The sequence below is a fragment of the Mesoplodon bidens genome (genome assembly GCF_964165515.1).
Source record: "Mesoplodon bidens genome assembly, chromosome: 16".
Lineage (NCBI taxonomy): Eukaryota > Metazoa > Chordata > Mammalia > Artiodactyla > Ziphiidae > Mesoplodon > Mesoplodon bidens.
In genome coordinates this window covers 43,048,339-43,066,971 of record NC_138173.1, presented here as the reverse complement: position 1 = coordinate 43,066,971, position 18,633 = coordinate 43,048,339, and the positions used below count along the sequence as shown (strand labels likewise).

At 43.5% G+C, this 18,633-nt stretch overlaps 1 protein-coding gene across 10 annotated transcripts in view; it reads right to left on the bottom strand.

Moving 5' to 3' along the window:
* Window positions 1-18,633, bottom strand: part of VPS13B (vacuolar protein sorting 13 homolog B) — an 805,800-nt gene that overhangs the window by 15,198 nt on the left and 771,969 nt on the right. For all 10 annotated transcript variants that reach the window (XM_081258369.1, XM_081258366.1, XM_081258373.1 and 7 more), the window contains 3 exons: window positions 10,799-10,917; window positions 6,061-6,866; window positions 1,784-1,960 (listed from right to left, as the gene is read on the bottom strand). In XM_081258369.1, coding sequence (XP_081114495.1) covers window positions 1,784-1,960; window positions 6,061-6,866; window positions 10,799-10,917 — 1,102 coding nt within the window. The remainder of the gene's footprint in view (window positions 1-1,783; window positions 1,961-6,060; window positions 6,867-10,798; window positions 10,918-18,633) is intronic.

The window sequence follows — 18,633 nt, the reverse complement described above, 5'->3', positions numbered from 1 at the left end:
AAGGGTGATGGCACTCCTCACAGGGGGTAGAATTAGAATCTCCGTTACCAGAAAAATGCCCACGGCCTCATAGGAAGCTATCATGCACTTTCATTTGACTGTTAGGGCTTGGCTAAAATAGTTAGTTTTGAAGTCCTCACTGAGGCCCAGTTTTGAAAGTTGCAGTTTGCCTGCTCTGATTTGAAAGGGTAAGGTTATGTTGCTGAATTTTAAACAGATCGCAAAGGAATGTTTCTACTTTAGCAATAAAATTTATTTCACCCTATTACTTTAGTCATAGTAGAGGAAGACACTAAACTTTTATCATTTGGCAGTCAGGAAATAATTATTATGCCACAGAGAATATGTGTGATTTTGATATTCAGGGTGTTAGCTGAAAAAAAGTGAGGACATCAAAGGGAGTAAAGCACGTGAAAGCCACGATTCCGTCTGGTTTTCCCAAGAAAGGCTATTTCTGCATCTTGCTCAAGACAGTCATAATCCCCTCTAGCAAGTCTGCATAGACCCCAGTGAGCAAAACTGAAAGACATCAACGGACATATCCTGAAGCTAATGAATTAGTTCATCTGTTATTGGATGTCTAGTTTTCAGAAGAAATGGAAGATGTTGTTTTTGCAGCTGCGTCTTAACCAGTCATCTGAAAAGAAAAAATCCACGTACACACACACAGACAAACCAAACAGATTTTCCTAAGAGAAGGAGAGAACAAGTGTAAAAAACATTCAGTGAGTCACTATGCTAAAATTACTGCCGGAGTGCAATCTAGCAAGTGTTGGTTGTCTTATTTTAAAATAAAAACAACAGAACCACAAAGATTCAAGTGTCAAGAGTGAGAAATCCACCAGTGACTCATCTGTGAGTTCCTGCAGCTCGGCTCACAGGCCTCCCGGATGACCGGGGCCCCGGGGGAGTGGTCCCGTGACTGTCCATGGAATTTGGTTTATTGCTCTTGTTGTTCTCTTGCCAGTCCCCCTCTATGGATCATGGGTTCTCATATTTCGAGCTCAAGTCTTGTTTGAGGCCTTCTAGAGACTTCTGTAACCTGCCCACTCATAACAGAGTTGCAGTACTGTTGACAGTAAAAAGCCTTTTATGGGGGAGGAGGCCTTTGCCCTGTTTCCCCTGCCTCCTGCTGAGAAGAAACGGGGACTCAGATGGCCCTTGTTAGTTCCCGAGTCACTGCCAACCTGACTAAAATATGGGCAAACAAACACACGGATGAAAGGAAAGCACGCTCTCCTTCTTGTGGGCGGCATTTTGGCTTCTGCGCCTGATGACCCGTCTGGGCCACAAGGTGGCACTGTTTACGTGGCGTGCTAGGGAAAAGCTGGCTCTTTCACCTCCCAATCGGCTTCCACGTCAAAATGTATCCATAGCCTTACAAAAGTTATGACAACTGTATCTACATTTAAAAAAATATGATGAGGCAACACAGTGTAGGATTTCTGATGTTTAGCAGAAGTCCTGAACACCTTTAATATTTCTGTATTTATCACATGGAATAACAGTTGAGCCAATCCTTGTTTTCCCATCGGGAGGTTTCAAATTCTGAAGTTTCTGAAACATTTTCACACACTACAGGCAAGCAGTGATCTGTTTAAAACATAAGACATTATATATGAGCTTTGTTACAGATCCAACACTTCACTGCCAGCTAACAAGCCAAACAAAGTTAGAGGCAAACTTAATTCACTGAAAACTTTTAACACGTTCTTTAAAAATAAAAAATAAGAGAGGGAAGGAATGAAAATACGGCCTCATTACAAGGAACCCGAATAGCTACCTTTGGAAATGTGCTTCACAAATGATGTCGTCCCTCTGGAAACTCCGCTCACAAAGGCTCCTGGGCCTCGGGTCAGCCCCTCGTACGGAAGCCTGAAGAAGTCGGCGATGCCATTCCCGATGCTTCGCACCAAACTTGCCGGGCTGCCAAGGATTTCCAGGGATCCAACCACCCAGCCTGTGAGGGACCAAAGGGAAGGGGTTACTGAAATCTTAAACACAGCATTTTCAACATATGGGACAAGTGACCCATTTTCCCTGCAATTCATTTTTCACACTAGAATGGAGAATGTAATAAGCTCCTTTGGAGCAAAATATGGGAAATAACTCATTCACTGTGAATTCATAAATGGCAAACTTTCATACTTTATAAATCAAAGTGATCCTTTTGGCGGCCTCACAAATAGCTTTAATATGACTTCCCTGCCCGAGCCTCCCGTATTCCTGCTAAAAGGGACCCGTGTGCAGGGGACGATGCTCCCGCCCCAGAGGAAAGGCAGTCCCTGGGGCTGCAGGTGTTCGCAGGCTGGGAAGTTATCCTTAAAACCTCCTTGGGCAGCGGAGGCACCAGGATGAGGAGGAGATGCCTGGTCAGGGGAGGAGGCCAGATGCTAAATGGGGTGTTGCAAAGGGGATGCACAGTTCTGACGGGGATGGAGGAAGTTATTTTTAATCTTTCCCAATCCTACCAAGCTGAGCGCTTCCCTTTGGAGTGGAGCTGGAGCCAGAGAAATGTTTCCCCTTCAAGCCCAGCTTCAGTTGTGTAAACTCTGGTGACAGGGACATGCTGATTAGGTTAGCGGGAGGGGCGTGTTCCCTGCGAATGTCCCAGGAGGGGAGCTTTGGATCTGGTTTCCTACTTGAGTTGGGGCTTGCCAGGAGCCGCCCGCTCAGCGGCGGCCTGACTGCCGAGCGCTCGGCCCCGTGGGAACGGGCTGTGGCGTGGAGGCTGGAGCAGCTCCCCTTCGCCTTCCTCCCCGGGTGGGGGGCTCGGGGCTCTCGCCCGGAGGACGGGAGGTGCAGGCAAGGGCCGGGGGCTCCGGAGAGGAGGACGCCCAACAGACAGCTTCCCCCGGGGACACCGTGGCCTCTCCAGCCCAGGGCTGCGAGCGCTTTAACGGGGAGGCCGCGGGGACAGGACCCGTGTGGGAGCCGATCCTGCCCCCCCCAGCAGGGTTTTGGAGGCCAGGCCTGTGACAGAGACCCCCAGTCAAGTCATCAGTCCCAGGGAAGGTGTGGGTGCAAGAGCCAAGCCAGAGCCCTGAAGGGTTCCCAGGCCCAGCCCTTGTAGAGAGGGACGTTCTTAAATCTTGAGCCCACCTCTCTTCTCTGGAACATTAGAAGACAACACTAGGGTTTAGGTTAAAAGAGGGAGTAACTTCCAGAAGATGAAGATCATAAATGGAAGTGCCTATGGGCGCCAGGCATTCAACTCCCTATGTTCTCACAGCAACTCCTCAAGTCCTAGTACCTGCCTCCGTGTAAATTCAGATTAGCCAAGGACTGAGCCTCTCCCTGGGTTCAGGGACTGTACCAGGTGCAGGGGACAGAGCCTGCTCCGATGCGGTGTCGCCCCGTCGCCACCATCTCAAAGGCAGGACAAGGAGGAAACTGCAGCTCAGAGGTTGAGTCAGTTCTCACAGTCTCCCTGCCGTCTAGACACGTGGGAGGGTTTCAAGCCAGGATTACCTGGCTCCAGAGCCCACCCTCCCTCTTCCTGGGAGCCCAGGCTGCGCTGAGTAGGCAGGGTACCGTGGAAGGCTGTGGAATAGTCTTCCTCGGAGGGCCTTTTCTGGAGGTGAAGAAAGAACAAATTTCCTTTAGCTTGGCATAGTTGTAAGGTTCGCCTGGAGGCAGAAGATTGGACTAGAAACATCTTAATTCCCCTTCTCTCCTAAAGTTCCATGGAGAGATAAAGAAAGCTGCGTAGCCACTGCCAAGCAAAGACTACTCACTCTACAATGGGCCCACTCAGGCCAGGGCAGCGGGGCACAGGGTGTGTGGAAAGCACCCAGCCACACCTTCTAGCCCTCACCCCGGCTACGGGACGGTGAGGGAGACTCTCCTGGCTTAGGTTCACTGCTGATGGGAAGGCTATGTGTGGACCAGAGCTACTTCTCAGTGGCGTCTGAGATGGCCAGAAAAGGACCAAAGCATCTGAGGGCATTCCTTCTTTAATTATTTCCCTCCGAAAGCACATGTATCTTTTTCTTACTTGTTTTGAGACTTTTGTTGAAAACAAGTGCCTGTCTGGCTTCCCATTGAACTGAGCCTTGGAGGTAGAGGGGGACCCCAGGAAATGACAGAGCCCACATTCTTTTCTTCAAATAGGGTCAGTTGTTACTCATTTCTAATTACTGTTAAAACCTCTACAAGTCCTTCCCTAGAAATGAGGTCAGGGTATTTCAGTCATCCCAATGAGGAACCTTTTTATCAAGTCCAATGGGTGAATACTGACCCATGTGAGATGCAGAGGCAACTTGTCCACTCCCAGGCCAGACCTTTCCTTTCCTCTACTAGAATGCCAGTACATTCTCTTTAAGATGCTTCTACCCAGGGGTAACCTCCTACCATCTTCCCATTTCCAACTCTTTCAAAAATCACTGCTTTCCTCCAGATAATCTTCAGATTCTCTGTAGGCCTTTTGTGACAGAATTCCCAGCAGGCCTAAGAACTTGGCCCTCTATTTCAGAATTTCTTGTCTCAGCATATAATGAGATTGAGACAACAGCTTAGAGAACTTGTAGGTGGATTTTACAAAAAATCCAAACAGAATGTTCTTGTGAAAGCTCATGAAAAACAAAACAAAGAGAGATCATTGTTAGCACATAGGCTGCAGGGACGTGGTTCCTTGGTGGTCACAGTTGGAGTCTCTCTGCCAGCTCATTACTCTGATGGGTGCTCCCCACACCTCAGCCTACTGTGATGACCAGACGGACGGGAAGCTTATTCCTTCCCAGGCTCCAGAGCAGAGCTCAGTAACCTACAGGCATGCTTCTCAGGTTAAAAACAAAAACTGCCTGAAAGAGTAGGTTTTTAATATACCCGTCTATTAAATTTGAAATCCTAGCTGCTCATATTTAAATAATATCTTCGCAAGAGGGAAATATTTTCTTCATTGTTGTACAAGCTATCAAAACAACAGTTCCCGGGCAGGGACCTTCCCTGATCTTGCCCTTTTCAGTTGAGAGTTCTGGGTAGCGCTCTAACTCTATGAATTCTGTTATGGAGAAAATGTAACCTTACCAGTAGGGCAACTACGTGGGTCAGTCACTGCTACAACGTTACCTTATATGGGAACGCACCCACCAAGTACAACATTACCAAGGTCTCTCCTTTGATACTTTCAGGAAGGAAGACCTCCACGCTCTTTACCAGAAGGGGCTGCAAGACCCACTCTGGTTGTTTGGTGTCGGTTGCTTGAATGCATGGGAACGCAAGGAGCCAGATTATCAGACTGAAACCACTTTAGAGTGAACTTATGTCAAGAAGGCGTGTTCTGAAGCCAATTACCATAGGGTATCAGGAGACAACTTGGTCTCTAAAGCAAGCTTCAGTGCACAGTGCTCCCCATACAACATTTTGTACACATATTCAAAGCACCCCCTGCGGACTCCCTCCGCCCCGGGCTCAGGTCTGTGGAGAGGCTGAGATGCGTACAGCTGTCTCTTTGCCATCTGTCTAGACAGGCAGGGATGTGCTGGGTAGATAGAAGGCTCTTCATGCCTCTGGTGAGCACACAGATCCTCTGAATTCTCACCTGGAGCTATTCATGGACTGTAATGAAGAAAGCTAACAGCCCAGAACTGGATTTCTTTTAGGCCCAGGACCTGAGGGCCTGGGCTGGTTTTTCTGGCCACACTAGTGCCCTAACATAGAGCCTTGTGCCTGCAAGGAGCTGAAAAAGCGTTTGCTAAATGGGATTAAAATTCTGTTATATAACAGCAAATATAACAGCTACTACTGCTTGAGTGTTCATTAAGTGCCAACCAAAATTCAGGGTACTTTACATACTTTCACTTTTTCCTGTCAAAAATCTTAAAACCCATTTTATGGATGAGGAAACTGAGACATGGGAGGTTCAATAACTTGCCCAAGGCCTCACAGCCAGCAGTGGCAGAGTATGGATTCAAATCCATTACTATCTAACTGCAAAGGCTGTGCTCTTCACCTCCCACCAAGCTGCTTCCCTATGTCTTGAAGTCAGTAAGTCCACCCCAAAGCCTTTCCTTTCTGCTCACGCTCCAGCTCATCGTGGCCCCTGGGCTGTGTCCTCACCTGCTCTGAAGAGAGCCCCCGCAGCGTAGTGCATGGCCAGGGCATGGACAAGCTGCCTGGCCGTGGTGAAGATGGGGCCTCTTTCAAACACTGAGAAGGAGAGCGGGGTGTGGTCGGAGGCTATGTACAGCTTGAGGGAAGCGTGGATGCTGACGAGGAGATTCACCGGCTGTATCACCAGCTTCCGTAACTTCACAGGATGCACCAAGGCCCTGGCGTGCTGCCTGACCTGCACGGGCAACACCTGTTTCCCACCTGCGAAGACCGTGGGGTGACCGGCCGGGTTGCTGCTAGGAAGGTAGGTCTCAAACAAAGTTTTGATGTAGTAGACAAATGTATCTTCCACATATAAGCGGGCAGGTTTCAATTCAAAACTGAACTCGTTAATATCAGATAAGAAGCTCCTGCCCTCAGTTAAGGTGAGGCAAAGTTTGATAAAACAGTTTTTCTTGTATTCTTCCAAATCTTTGCTAGACGTAAGGAGACTCTGCATCTTGGAACACTGAATAGAGTCTGTTTTCTCCCCCTGGCAGACCAAGACAGCGAAGTGGAAATTGGACTTGTTATATAGCTGGTTGTCCAACTGCAGGTCCCTACAGCAGACCTCCACACAGTAAAGGTGAAAGAGGGCGGTGGCCGTCTCTTCCCCAGGGGCGTGCCCAGCCACCGGGGCTATTTGGAGAAAAACGTTGTCCAGTGTGAGTCTCAGGAGCTCAGATGACACTCTGTGGCGGGTGAGGTCATCGAGTACCGCCAGGCTCAACTGAGTGATGGACATTTTAAATGTCACAAGCTTCTCCAGAGTTCTACAGGAGAAAGGGAAAAGAACATGAGCCTCCCCTGCTTTTCTTTGCCTCCCTCCCTTTCTTCCTTAATGTCTTAGTTTTTAATGATAGTGCCTTATTAAACACCTCCTGATGTCCCACCAGATTCTCACAAGAAACAAATAAGAACTCAACTTTCAGTACATCGTGTCTGGACAGAGCCGGTCATACTCCAACAGTATTGGGAAATGTTCCCAAAGGGACTATTACAAGTTCTTGTCGTGTTGCTGTATGTATCATGTTTCCCTTATCAACACCAGATTTTTTATTCTCAAATCCCTCTAGTTCTTTGTGCACTAATTCTCTGTCATGATCATCACAAAGCAGAAAGTCATAATAAAATAACCAAGATGCCTTACACTGGAAAAGTACAGCAAGCAGGAGAAAACTCACCGTGAACCCACACCACGACAACCCAGCTACCAGCGTCTCAGGCCGTGTGCTCAGGTCCCCTCGCCACGTTTAGAGCTGAGCTGCCCATGCTCCCGTCTCCGCGGACCCCTCTAACGTGCGCTAAACCACTGGGCTCTCACTCCCGTCAAGGTCATCTCTCCAGAAATTCACCCCTTTCCTATATCGTTTTTTCTTCACTACTAGCAGCTTATAAACATGCTCTTATTTCTCTTGTCTTAAAAAATCCCTCTTGTAACTCTATCTCCCCCTCTAGCTATTACTCATTTTCCTGATCCTCTTCACATAAAAACTCCAAAGCATATAAACACCTTGTCTGCTATTCCTCACTTTCCATTTTCTCTTAACCGTGCTCCAGGCAGGCCTTTGTCCCCACTAGTCTACCAAAGCAAGTCTTGTCAAGGCCCCCAAGGGACTTCCATGTGGCTAAATCAAATGATGGGCATTGAGTTTGTGACTCATTCACCCTACAATGGCATTTGACGGGGTCAATAACTTCCTCCTTCTGGAAAAACTTTCTTTGCATGTCTGCTCTCAGCTCTTGTATGTCTGGTCACTCATCACCTATGGGATATCGTCCTCTTAAAGTTAAGGTGCCCAAGGTTGAGCCCTTGGTCCTCTTCTCTTCCCATCTCCACTCCCTCCCCTTGGATATCTTCATCCAGGCCTATGATTTGATGTGCATCTATATGCTGATGACTTCCAAAGTCACATATTCAGCCTAGAACTCCCTGTGAACTCTGACCTTGTATTTCTAACTGCCCATCCACAGAGTAGTGACTTACAGGTCTCAAAAGACATCTCGAGCGGTCACGTCTGTAGTCAAACTCTTGATCTCACCCCCAGTCCCACACGCAGTCGTTCTCATCTTAGTTCATGACAACCACATCCTACCAGCGGCTCAGACCAAAAATTTTGGAGTCCTCCTTGATGCCTCTATTTTCAACCCTTATCCAATGCCTCAGGGAAATCCCATTGGCTTTTCCTTAAAATACATCCCAAATCTGACCATTTCGTACCACTTCCCCTGACAGCGTAGCCTAAGCCATCACAACCTCTAGTGTGAATAACTGTGAATAGTCTCCTGACCAGTCTCCCTGCTTCCTCCTGTGCTTCTCTATAGTCTACTGCAAAAGCACAGGGAACTATATTCAATATTCTGTGACAAACCATAATGTAAAAGACTATGAAAAAGAATATAGATGTGTATAACTGAGTCACTTTGCTGTACAGAAGAAATTAACATTGTAACACTGTAACACTGTAAATCAACCATACTTCAGTGAACTTAAAAAAATAAAGCTGCCAATGGTCTTCTAAAAATTTAGGTCACATCATGTAACTTCTCGGCTCAAAACGCTCCAAGGACTTCCTGGTTTCACTCAGAATTAAAACGAAGCCCTACACGACTTGTCCCCTCCCTTCTAGCCCTTCCCTCCCTGACCCCAGGCACTAGTGCCTTCCTGTTCACCCTCTACACTTGGCCTGCACTGGCCTGTTCCCTGCTCCTCCAATACGCCAGGCACACTGCTTCCGACCTTTGAACTGGCTGTGCGCTTTGTCCGGAAAGCTCACCCCAGATGACCACATTACTACCCCCCTCGCTGCTTTCAAGTGGCTCAAATGTTAACTTCTCGGTGAGGCTTACCTACAGCAAGTTTTCCAAACTACACTCGCTCTGTCCCTGTGCCCAGGTACTACTAGTCTGTCCCAGGCTCTGTTTATATCCCTGCAGAATGCCATCTTTCTACTGAACCATAACATTTCCTTTTTTATTCTGTTTATTCTCTGTCCTCCCTTTCCCCACCTATGAGAATGTGATCTCCTCGGGAGCAGGGATTTTGGGCTTTTAGGTCACTGGTGTATCCTCATCCCTACAATAGCACCGGCATCCAGTAAGCACTTGAAAAATATTTGCTGAACAAATGAATTAAGGAAATACAAGCAAATACTTGTTCCTTTCCTATTTCTACCACTGAGTGTATGGATTGTTGCTACTGTCATCAACAAGGCCCTACTAATGCCCTAGATAAAACGTTCCTGAAATTGTCGTGTGGGCTTGAAATTTTGGGTTATGCAAGTCAAAATTTAGTCTCCAGTTCTGTTACACTATTAATTTTTTTTTTTACAATCACTTCTGGGCAAAGGAAACAGTCTACCCAACCTGTTTGAAATATTATAAATTCAAATTAATGATAATTTGGCAAGGTCCAAATTAATGAGTTCTTAACCATATATGAAAAGCAAGGAAATTTTAAAAAGGAGCTTAAACAAATGTATAAAAGTTGATATTACTATTTCATATTTTAAATAAAAATTTAAAAAATTAAAAATTTTCTGATTATAAAGTACACTCTTGTAGAAAATTAAAATACAGAAAGTTTTTAAATAATCACTTATAACCACACATCTATTAACAATTTTGATTCTTTTCTTTTCAGTGTTATTTCTAGGAATGTTTTCCCTGCGTAGGTGTGAGAATGTGTGTGCATATATGTACTTGTATGTGCACATGACTAGGATATTTATATGTTCAATTTTATATTCTGTGCTTTATTTAAGAGTCATCATATGTATTTTTCTCTTCCACTAAAATCCTATAAGTCTCTTTTCTGTGGATATACCATTTATGGTACCTTTATGTATCATCTATTCCTCTGCTGACGGGGTTTGTACGCTGAATATTTTGCCATTATAATTAGCAATGTGATAAAATCTCTCTGCATACCTTTTCCTACTTCTCTAATTATTGCTTATCTCAAGCTCTTAAAACTGTTAAAAGTGGAATTTCCAAGCCACAGGGATTTTAAAGCTCTTGATACATATTGCTAAAGTGCTTTCCAGAAAATAGTAACAATTTACACATTTACTAGGACTGTATAGGATGGAACATCATTGTTAATTCAGTAAGTAATATCTTATTTAAATTTGCATTTCTTTGATTACTTGTGTTTCCTCTTCCTAGAATTTTCTGTTCATGTCTTTTGCCCTTGTTTCATTTTTGGAAGGAGGGACTATCTTCATATTATTCCTACTGAATTATATGAGTTCCTTTAAATTAAGGATAATAACTCTGATTCATATTTGTAAAACCTGATGGCAACACTCAGGTCGAACGGGGGAAAATGTGGCTCTAAGAGGTGACTTTATTTTTGCTGTAGCTAAGTCTAATTACTAATTACTAGGTGGTCATGTGGATAGAGAAGTATTAATTTGTATTTCATGACAATGATAATGTATAATTCTAAGATGCATGTCTAGTTTGTAAATCAGCTTGTTAAACTCACCACAGAAGAACTGGAAGGGGTACCCATGGAAGATGATATATTGCTTCTTATTATGGGTGTAATTTAATGCTAATAACCATACCCTTATGGATTATACAATAATTAACCAAAAGCTTTAATGTATATATTTGTATGACAAAGAATGGCAAATAGTAGGTTTACAACTTTATAATGGGAAACATACCCTGCTGATACTGAGATACTGATTAAGCCTACCTGTTGGTATTAGTTAAAATAGGTCCAGCTTTTCCTTCTGGGGCCACAGTGATGAAGATTGTGCCACACTGATGGACAGTGTCCACATACACACAGCCAAAGCCAGTCAGGAACACAACCTGCAAAAAGAATACTCAAAATCAGATTGAAAAGCAATAAGAAACACTATTGAAATGGCTTCAAATGTCCTTTTTTAAAAAAATTTTTATTGGAGTATAGTTGCTTTACAACGTTGTGTTAGTTTCTACTGTACGGCAAAGTGAATCAGCTATATGTATACATATATCCCCTATTTTTTGGATTTCCTTCCCATTTAAGTCACCTCAGAGCATTGATTAGAGTTCCCTGTGCTATATATAGTACGTTCTCATTAGTTATCCATTTTATACATAGTATCAATAGTGTATATATGTCAATCCCCATCTCCCAATTCATCCCACCCCCCTCTTTCCCCCCTTGGTGTCCATATATTTGTTATCTATGTCTGTGTCTCTGTTTCTGCTTTGCCAATAAGATCATTTATACCATTTTTCTAGATTCCACATATATGCGTTAATATACGATATTTGTTTTTTTCTTTCTGACTTACTTCACTCTGTATGACAGATTCTAGGTCCATCCATGTCTCTACAAATGACCCATTCTGAGGGCTGTCTTTTCACCTTGTTTATGGTTTCCTTTGCTGTGCAAAAGCTTTTAAGTTTCATTAGGTCCCATTTGCTTATTTTTGTTTTTATTTTCATTACTCTAGGAGGTGGGTCAAAAAAGATCTTGCTGCGATTTATGTCAAAGAGTGTTCTGCCTATGTTTATGCAATCCCTATCAAATTACCAATGCCATTTTTTCACAGAACCAGAACAAAAAATTTTACAATTTGTATGGAAACACAAAAGACCCCGAATAGCCAAAGCAATCTTGAGAAAGAAAAACGGAGCTGGAGGAATCAGGCTCCCTGACTTCAGACTATACTGCAAATCTACAGTAATCAAGTCAGTATGGTACTGGCACAAAAACAGAAATATAGATCAATGGAACAGGACAGAAAGCCCAGAGATAAACCCACGCACCTATGGTCACCTAATCTATGACAACGGAGGCAAGAATATACAATGGAGAAACGACAACCTCTTCAATAAGTGGTGCTGGGAAAACTGGACAGCTACATGTAAAAGAATGAAATTAGAACACTCCCTAAAACACCATACACAAAAATAAACTAAAAATGGATTAAAGACCTAAATGTAAGGCCAGACACTATAAAACTCTTAGAGGCTTCAAATGTCTTAAGTTCTGATTCAATACCACAAACACTTCCTGGTTATATTTCTTTATATCCATGTGTACAGGCTATTCAACTGACTTGAAATAAAAAAAAAAGAAGCAAATCCAGATTTTTCAATAGCCAGCTGTAAGGTTCATAGAAAAAAAAAAAAAGATGGATGACAGGGCATGAGTGTCTTCATTCTCTACTTCTCTGGAATTGACAAATAACTCTGTATGGGCTGGAGCCCAGCCACGGGCCAGCTTTATGTGTGCGTACGAATCTCTGTGGGAAAAAAAAACCCTAAAACACAGGAATTGAAATGCAATGTGCAAAAAACTTTCAGGCTCTTGCGTTTTGACTTACTATCATAATGATGCCCTTTTACGCTGGGGACACAAAAACATACCTGAAAACCCACCAACAAGACATGCTATAGTCCCCTCAAGGTCCCTCACATAACTTGTAACAAGAATGTCAGATAACTTGATTTGCTTGGAGTAAAAATTAATTTTTCTTCCATGAGAAGGTGGACTAAGACTTAAAAAAAAGTTCTATTCCCCCCTGCAAAAAAGTTCTATCTCAGAAGCCAGGTGCCAGGCCAGCAGAACAGATGTCCTTTCAGAATTAGATACCAACGTTGCTTAAATGGATAAATATTTGAAATCAGAAGTATTTGAAAAACAACTCCGAGGAGTCATGTTCACTGCCAGCATTACCTGAGGGTAAGGGCAAGGACCTCCTTGCGTGTGGGAATGTTGATACTGATGATTTGCAATATCAATTCAGTCCAAGTCTAGGCCCTTTATTATTGTTAGAACCACAAATAAAAGAAGAAAGACTGAAAATTCCTGGATGAAGGAACAAAGCTAGGTGTCTGCCTGGCATGTAATGAATGTGTTCTAATTTTGACCAAATGAAGAGGTACCAGAAAGAGTGTACACAGAACCACAGGAGTCTGTGATTCTCACCCTTGGAAGTGACTTCAAGGTTACTGGGCTTTTTCTTGTACAACGGCTCCTCCTTCATAAATCCTCAGCGTCCTCAGCATCCAGGGCACCTGGAGGTCACCTCTGCCTCCTCCCTACTTTCATCTCCTGCTCTGCCGACTCCTGCCCTAGCCTTCTTTTTCATTCTATGGCCACTGCTCTAGCTTAGTTAGGTCCCTGAATGCCCCTAAGCACCCTCTGTGTGGACAACGCGCTGTCCCCCCATGCAAATCCTTTCCAAATTCTATGTATCTTTGCACATATAGGGTAAGGACACCTTATTCCAGGAAGGTATTCTCTAATTTTTCCATTCCTTTCCTCAGATTGATACCTACTCCTACATTCCTAAAACACTTTAACCATACTTCTGTTTGATCACAAATCTTATTGCTTGCATCACAGTCACTGGTTTATACCATAGACTCAATCACTAGATTCTCAACTTCTTGAGGGCAGGAGTGGAGTCAGTTTGTATTCTCTATGGATATATTTCCCAAATGGACTGTTTTGCAAAAATATCTGTTTCAAAAGACTCTGTATCCTGAATTTGCCCTTTTTTGTTCCAAGATGAAAACTGAACTTGACTATGATAAAATGTGGAACGCAGCCAACCTAAAAAATGGCTCAGCTCACGAATCTAAAACAAACAGATATTCTTTGAGAGACAGTCACATTTATAAAAGCTATTATTTTGTATGACATGTAAAGTAAGTCAACTGCTTCCTTCCAGGCTTACAGACATGGGATTATTCATTTGACACAAACCTTTTTAAGGTCCTGTGCTCCCATGTATATTCCTTCCTCTCAAGGACTGTCCATAACTTCAGGGCATACCCCAGGGTTTTAGCGGAGAGTGTTAGAAACCAGAACTACTACCCCTCAAAGGAGGGAAGGAGGGGATCAGAGGAGGAAAATACTTATTGTTCTGCTCATCCTCAAAGCATTATTGTTCTGCTCATTCTCAAAGCAATCGGCAGGCATTTTGAAGTGAGGATACGTGTACTTCCTAAGATAATAAGGATAAGGCAAGCTGATGGTTTCTGTTAACTGCCCAGGGAACTCTGAAAGTAAGCAAATTAACCTAAACCTTTAAGGTACATCTTCCAGCCAAAAACCTGGACCCTGGACAGAAATATTGCTGGGTGTCCCTTTTAGTCATCACTAGAACTGAAGAAACACAGACCTTAATTCTTGTAGCCTAGTCTTGTCTCCTTTTACATGTAGAGAAATAACCTGCAACACCAAGCATTTTGTGCAATGTGAGCCCTAGGGATTAGAGAGTTGGGGACCCAAGTGCCAGAGGAATTAGTGCCAGGTCCCCCAGAAATTAAAATAAATTCTTGTTTTGGTCTAATGGTTTGATCATTTAATCATTCAATCAATTATTGGATATTTAAGGTGAGCCTACAAGGAGCTCCTCACTGCGATAGGCACTGAGAAGAAATCATGCCCTCAAGTTGCTCCCAGCCCGGGTGGTGAAAAAGCCAAGTACACAAATAATAAGATAGGAGCTAAAAGTTCCAAGGCAGAGATGTATAAAATGTTTCTCCCTCTCAGGGTGTTAACCATCATGGTCTCTGTATAAGTTCATGAGGACAACAGTTTTGTGTCCATTTTCTTCAAGAAGCAGCATGATAAAGCTTGCTTTTTGGGGTCTGCCCTCTTGCCAACCATGTGAGAAAGCCTGGTTTAGCCTCCCTATGGAGGAAAGACCACGTGGTAAGAGAGCTGCCCAGACTTCCCAGCTGAGCTCATCCGTAGCCAACCCTCTACCTGAATGCAGCTGCATGAGTGATCCCAGGCTCACGCAGAAAAATCACCCAGCCAAACCCTCTGAATCACAGTTGTTGCAAGCCTCTAGGTTTGGGGGTGGTGTGCTAAAATGAGCCAGACAGAAGATGATGGGGCCTCTGTCAACCTGGGTCCCTGAGTGACCATGTAGAACAGAGCCCCTGATGACAAACCCTGGGATACAGCATGAGCAAGAAGTAAACAGGACTGTGATAGGCAGTATAATGTAGCCTATACTAATGGACAGAGATATTGGTAATAGAAATAGGGTTCCAGCAAAAACCTAAAATCTGAGTCCTTGGCTTAATGGTAGGCAGTAGGAATTGATATTGAAAGCTACAAGAATGGGAATTCATGTTACAAAGTGGCAAGACACTTAGTAAAACCTGTCTGAGATTACTTGGGTGGTAGATTATAAACCTAATAGATTTGTAGCTCTAGAAGATGAGGTTTGAAAACAAAACATAAGTAGTGAGTGTTGGCTGCTGCTGGCTGTGTCTGGCAATGTGTTTCACTATGAAGAAGCGATGAGCTCAGGAAAGAACTGGCCAGTTTGCAAATAGAAATTCAAGAGAATAAAGAGATTCCAGAAATTCAGGGCTTTGCAAAGTCAGTAATGCTTTTAACCCCAAACAGTAAGAGATAAAACTTAATCTTTGAACATGAAGGCAGATTAATACTCAGACTTAGGGCTATGTACAGCCATCAGAACTCACTGTTAAAACTTCTTAATTGTTAAAGTGACTCAGAAAAAAATTTTAGATGAATAGTTTAACTTTGCCACAGAAGCTCTCCTAAATCCAAACAGAGGTAAGGAAGCAAGATAGTACAGAAATATGTCTTTAAAAGGACCAAGGATGTGGTTATTAGCACATGGAATTCTCTGGAATCAAACAGATAAGCAGTCTACTGAGTTTCTGAGAAATTACTACTGCCTAATAAACTCATGAACCTAGACTAAAAGAGTCTGTGATTGATTATTCGAGACTCAATACAACTTCAGATGTTGGCCGAGGAGGATCTCTGAGGGTAGATCCAGGGACCGGAAGAACAATGGTAAAAAAGAGCTCTTCCACGAGCAGAGACAGGGCTTGAAGACTACTCCTTGTTTCCAAGGAGTAAAACCCCACACAATATGTGCTCAGAAAAATTTCAGAATTGTTATGGGTGAGAGGCTGTGCATGTGTCTCATTCTCCCTCTTTCCAGCTTGGAGGAGTTATTACTGTTATCCAGATCCTGTGTTTTGGCGGGGAGAGGGGAGCCGATGAGTCCATACATCTCCAGATGAAAAGGAGCCACATCCAGGCGAAGAGGGCATCACTCAGAAGTACTGAATTCCAGTGGGATGTGGTGACTGGTTAGAATCTTGGGGAGGAGAGCTGCTCTGGGGTGGGGAGGGGAAGAATGTATTAAGAGACTGATTTTTTTAATAAAAAGCCAAGGGGATTTTTTTTGAGTTGTTTATTATTGCAGAATAAGCTAGTCAGTCCTGATCGATGCTGTCATTTAGTTATTGTTTACTTTCTTCACTTCACATTGGTAGTATGGGTATGTGTGTGGAAGGCTACAGGCAACATATAGTAAGAGACTTGCTGCTTTAACCACAAAACATTTGGGGAATACTCCGTGTTCTGTCATTTGTGTCTGTGTTAGAGCACTTAGATCAGTAAGACTTTCTCTTACACACTGTGGCTGTAAGAAAACCACTGAGGCCTAGGTCCTGCCTCCCAGTTAGTACATTATCTTTTACTACAATTACAAATAAGGAACAGTGTAACATAACTTGTGCTTTTCTACATATTCAGTTATCTTTATTAAAATGATTATTTACTATATTTTTATCCAACAAACAATATTTTAAAAGATTACACCAGTTTAATTTTACTGAGTAATTAAGTTACAAGGTGACACCTAGGAAATAACTGAAAGTATTCTTGGAAGTCTACCTCTCTTCCTTTCTCTCCCATTCTTTCTCTCTTTTTTATCCTGCTAGACGATATGGAATAATCCAGGGATAATCAAGAGGCAGTTACAAAGCATCCCAGCACTGCAGCTCAGTTACATAATGGGTATCCCTGTTATTAAAAGTCCTTAAGCCACCCCCTCCTCCAATTTGTACTAATTCTTTCCGTAACTGGGCTCAATTCCCATCATAGTACACCTGCTGGACTTCATCCCTCTTCAATTGTCTTTCTTTTTACCTGATTCATTTTGCTCCCACCTCACATTTGCAGTTCCTTTCTGATAGTTAATTTTGTGTCAACTTGACTCTGGCCATTGGGTGTCCAGATTAAAACATGATTTCTGGATGTGTTGGTGAGAGCGTTTCCAGAGGAGATAAGCATTTGAATCAGTGGATTCAGCAGACTGCCCTCCCCAGTGTGGGTGAGCATCATCCAATCCACTGAGGGCCTGAATAGAACAAAATGTGGAGGAAGAAAGAATTTGCCCCTTTTTTCCTGCCTCACTGTTTGAGCTGGAACATTTCATTTCATCTTCTCCTGCCCTTGGACTGGAATTTACACCATGGCTTTCCTGGGTCTCCAGCTTGTCTATGACAGATTGTGGGATGTCTCAGCCTCCACAAATTGATCTGAAGATATGGTAATCAGGCATTGCATTTGTTCTGCTGACTTTTGGCAAAAATCTGTAATACATTTCACCCTCTATTTTGGGAAGGAAAAAATATAAAATATACTTATATCCCCAGATCAGATAGTTTGTAAAAGAATATCTTAGGAAGGAAAATCATAGTATGGAAGACTTCAAGATTTAGATCTGAAGGGAAGAAGAGATTTCCCCGTATGCTACGGGATTGAATGCTAACCTGCAGAGGGAATAAGGCAGTAAGATGTAGCCTGCTTGGTTGCAGGTAGTGGTTTGTCTTAAGCAGTCCGGTGGACTGAAGCGGCTTTTCTGCACTGGACTCTGTGTTTTAGTAATCAGTCTGGTGGTAGCTGTGGAGACAGATTTGCGGGTAGGAAGGCTGACAACAGAGAGACCCTTTAAGGGGCTATTGTTCAAATCTGGGAGAGAGATGATGAATAAAAGGCCTGAAGCAGACCCTGGTCACAGAGAGAAGGGGCAGATACAGAGACACTTCTGCGGAATTTCTGCCAGAACTTCGTGACTTACTGGAAGAACGGGGGAAGAGAGGGAAAGGAAGGTACTGGGATGCTGCAGAAAAAGACAGGCTTGGAAGCTAGACAGTCCTGGATTGAATCCCAGGTCCACTTGCCCTGCGCAAGTTAACCTCTCTGAGCTTCAGGTACCATCTACCTGTAAGAGATGCGATGCAGACTAATGACAATGTTTGTGTAAAGTGCTTGACATAAAGCAGGCATTCAATACAACTTTATATCAATATTATTTAAGGTTTTTATACTGGAAAAACGGTGGTGATATTAACTGAAGCAGAGGCTCTAGGAGCAGCTGGCTCGGGGGATGGAAAATGATCCCTTTGGTTTCAGATGATGACGCTGGTTTGAGGTGACTGCAAGTCTTTCAGGCAGAGATGTCTGATGGGTGGCCAGAAACACAGAGCTGGAGCTCGGGAGGGATGTGGGGGCCTGAGACAGGTACCTGGGAGTGACTGGGTGACACAGATGGTAGCTGAAGCTCGGAGATGAATTAGATCTCCCAGAGAGGAAAAGAAGGGGGGAAAATATCTAAGGTAGGAACGACTGGATAAGGATGAGAAGAAAATAACAGATATTCTGGGTGTAATTCTTCCTTCTGTATACTTACTGAAAAATACTTTAGGGAAATCCCTACTCCCGAGTATCTTGGGAAG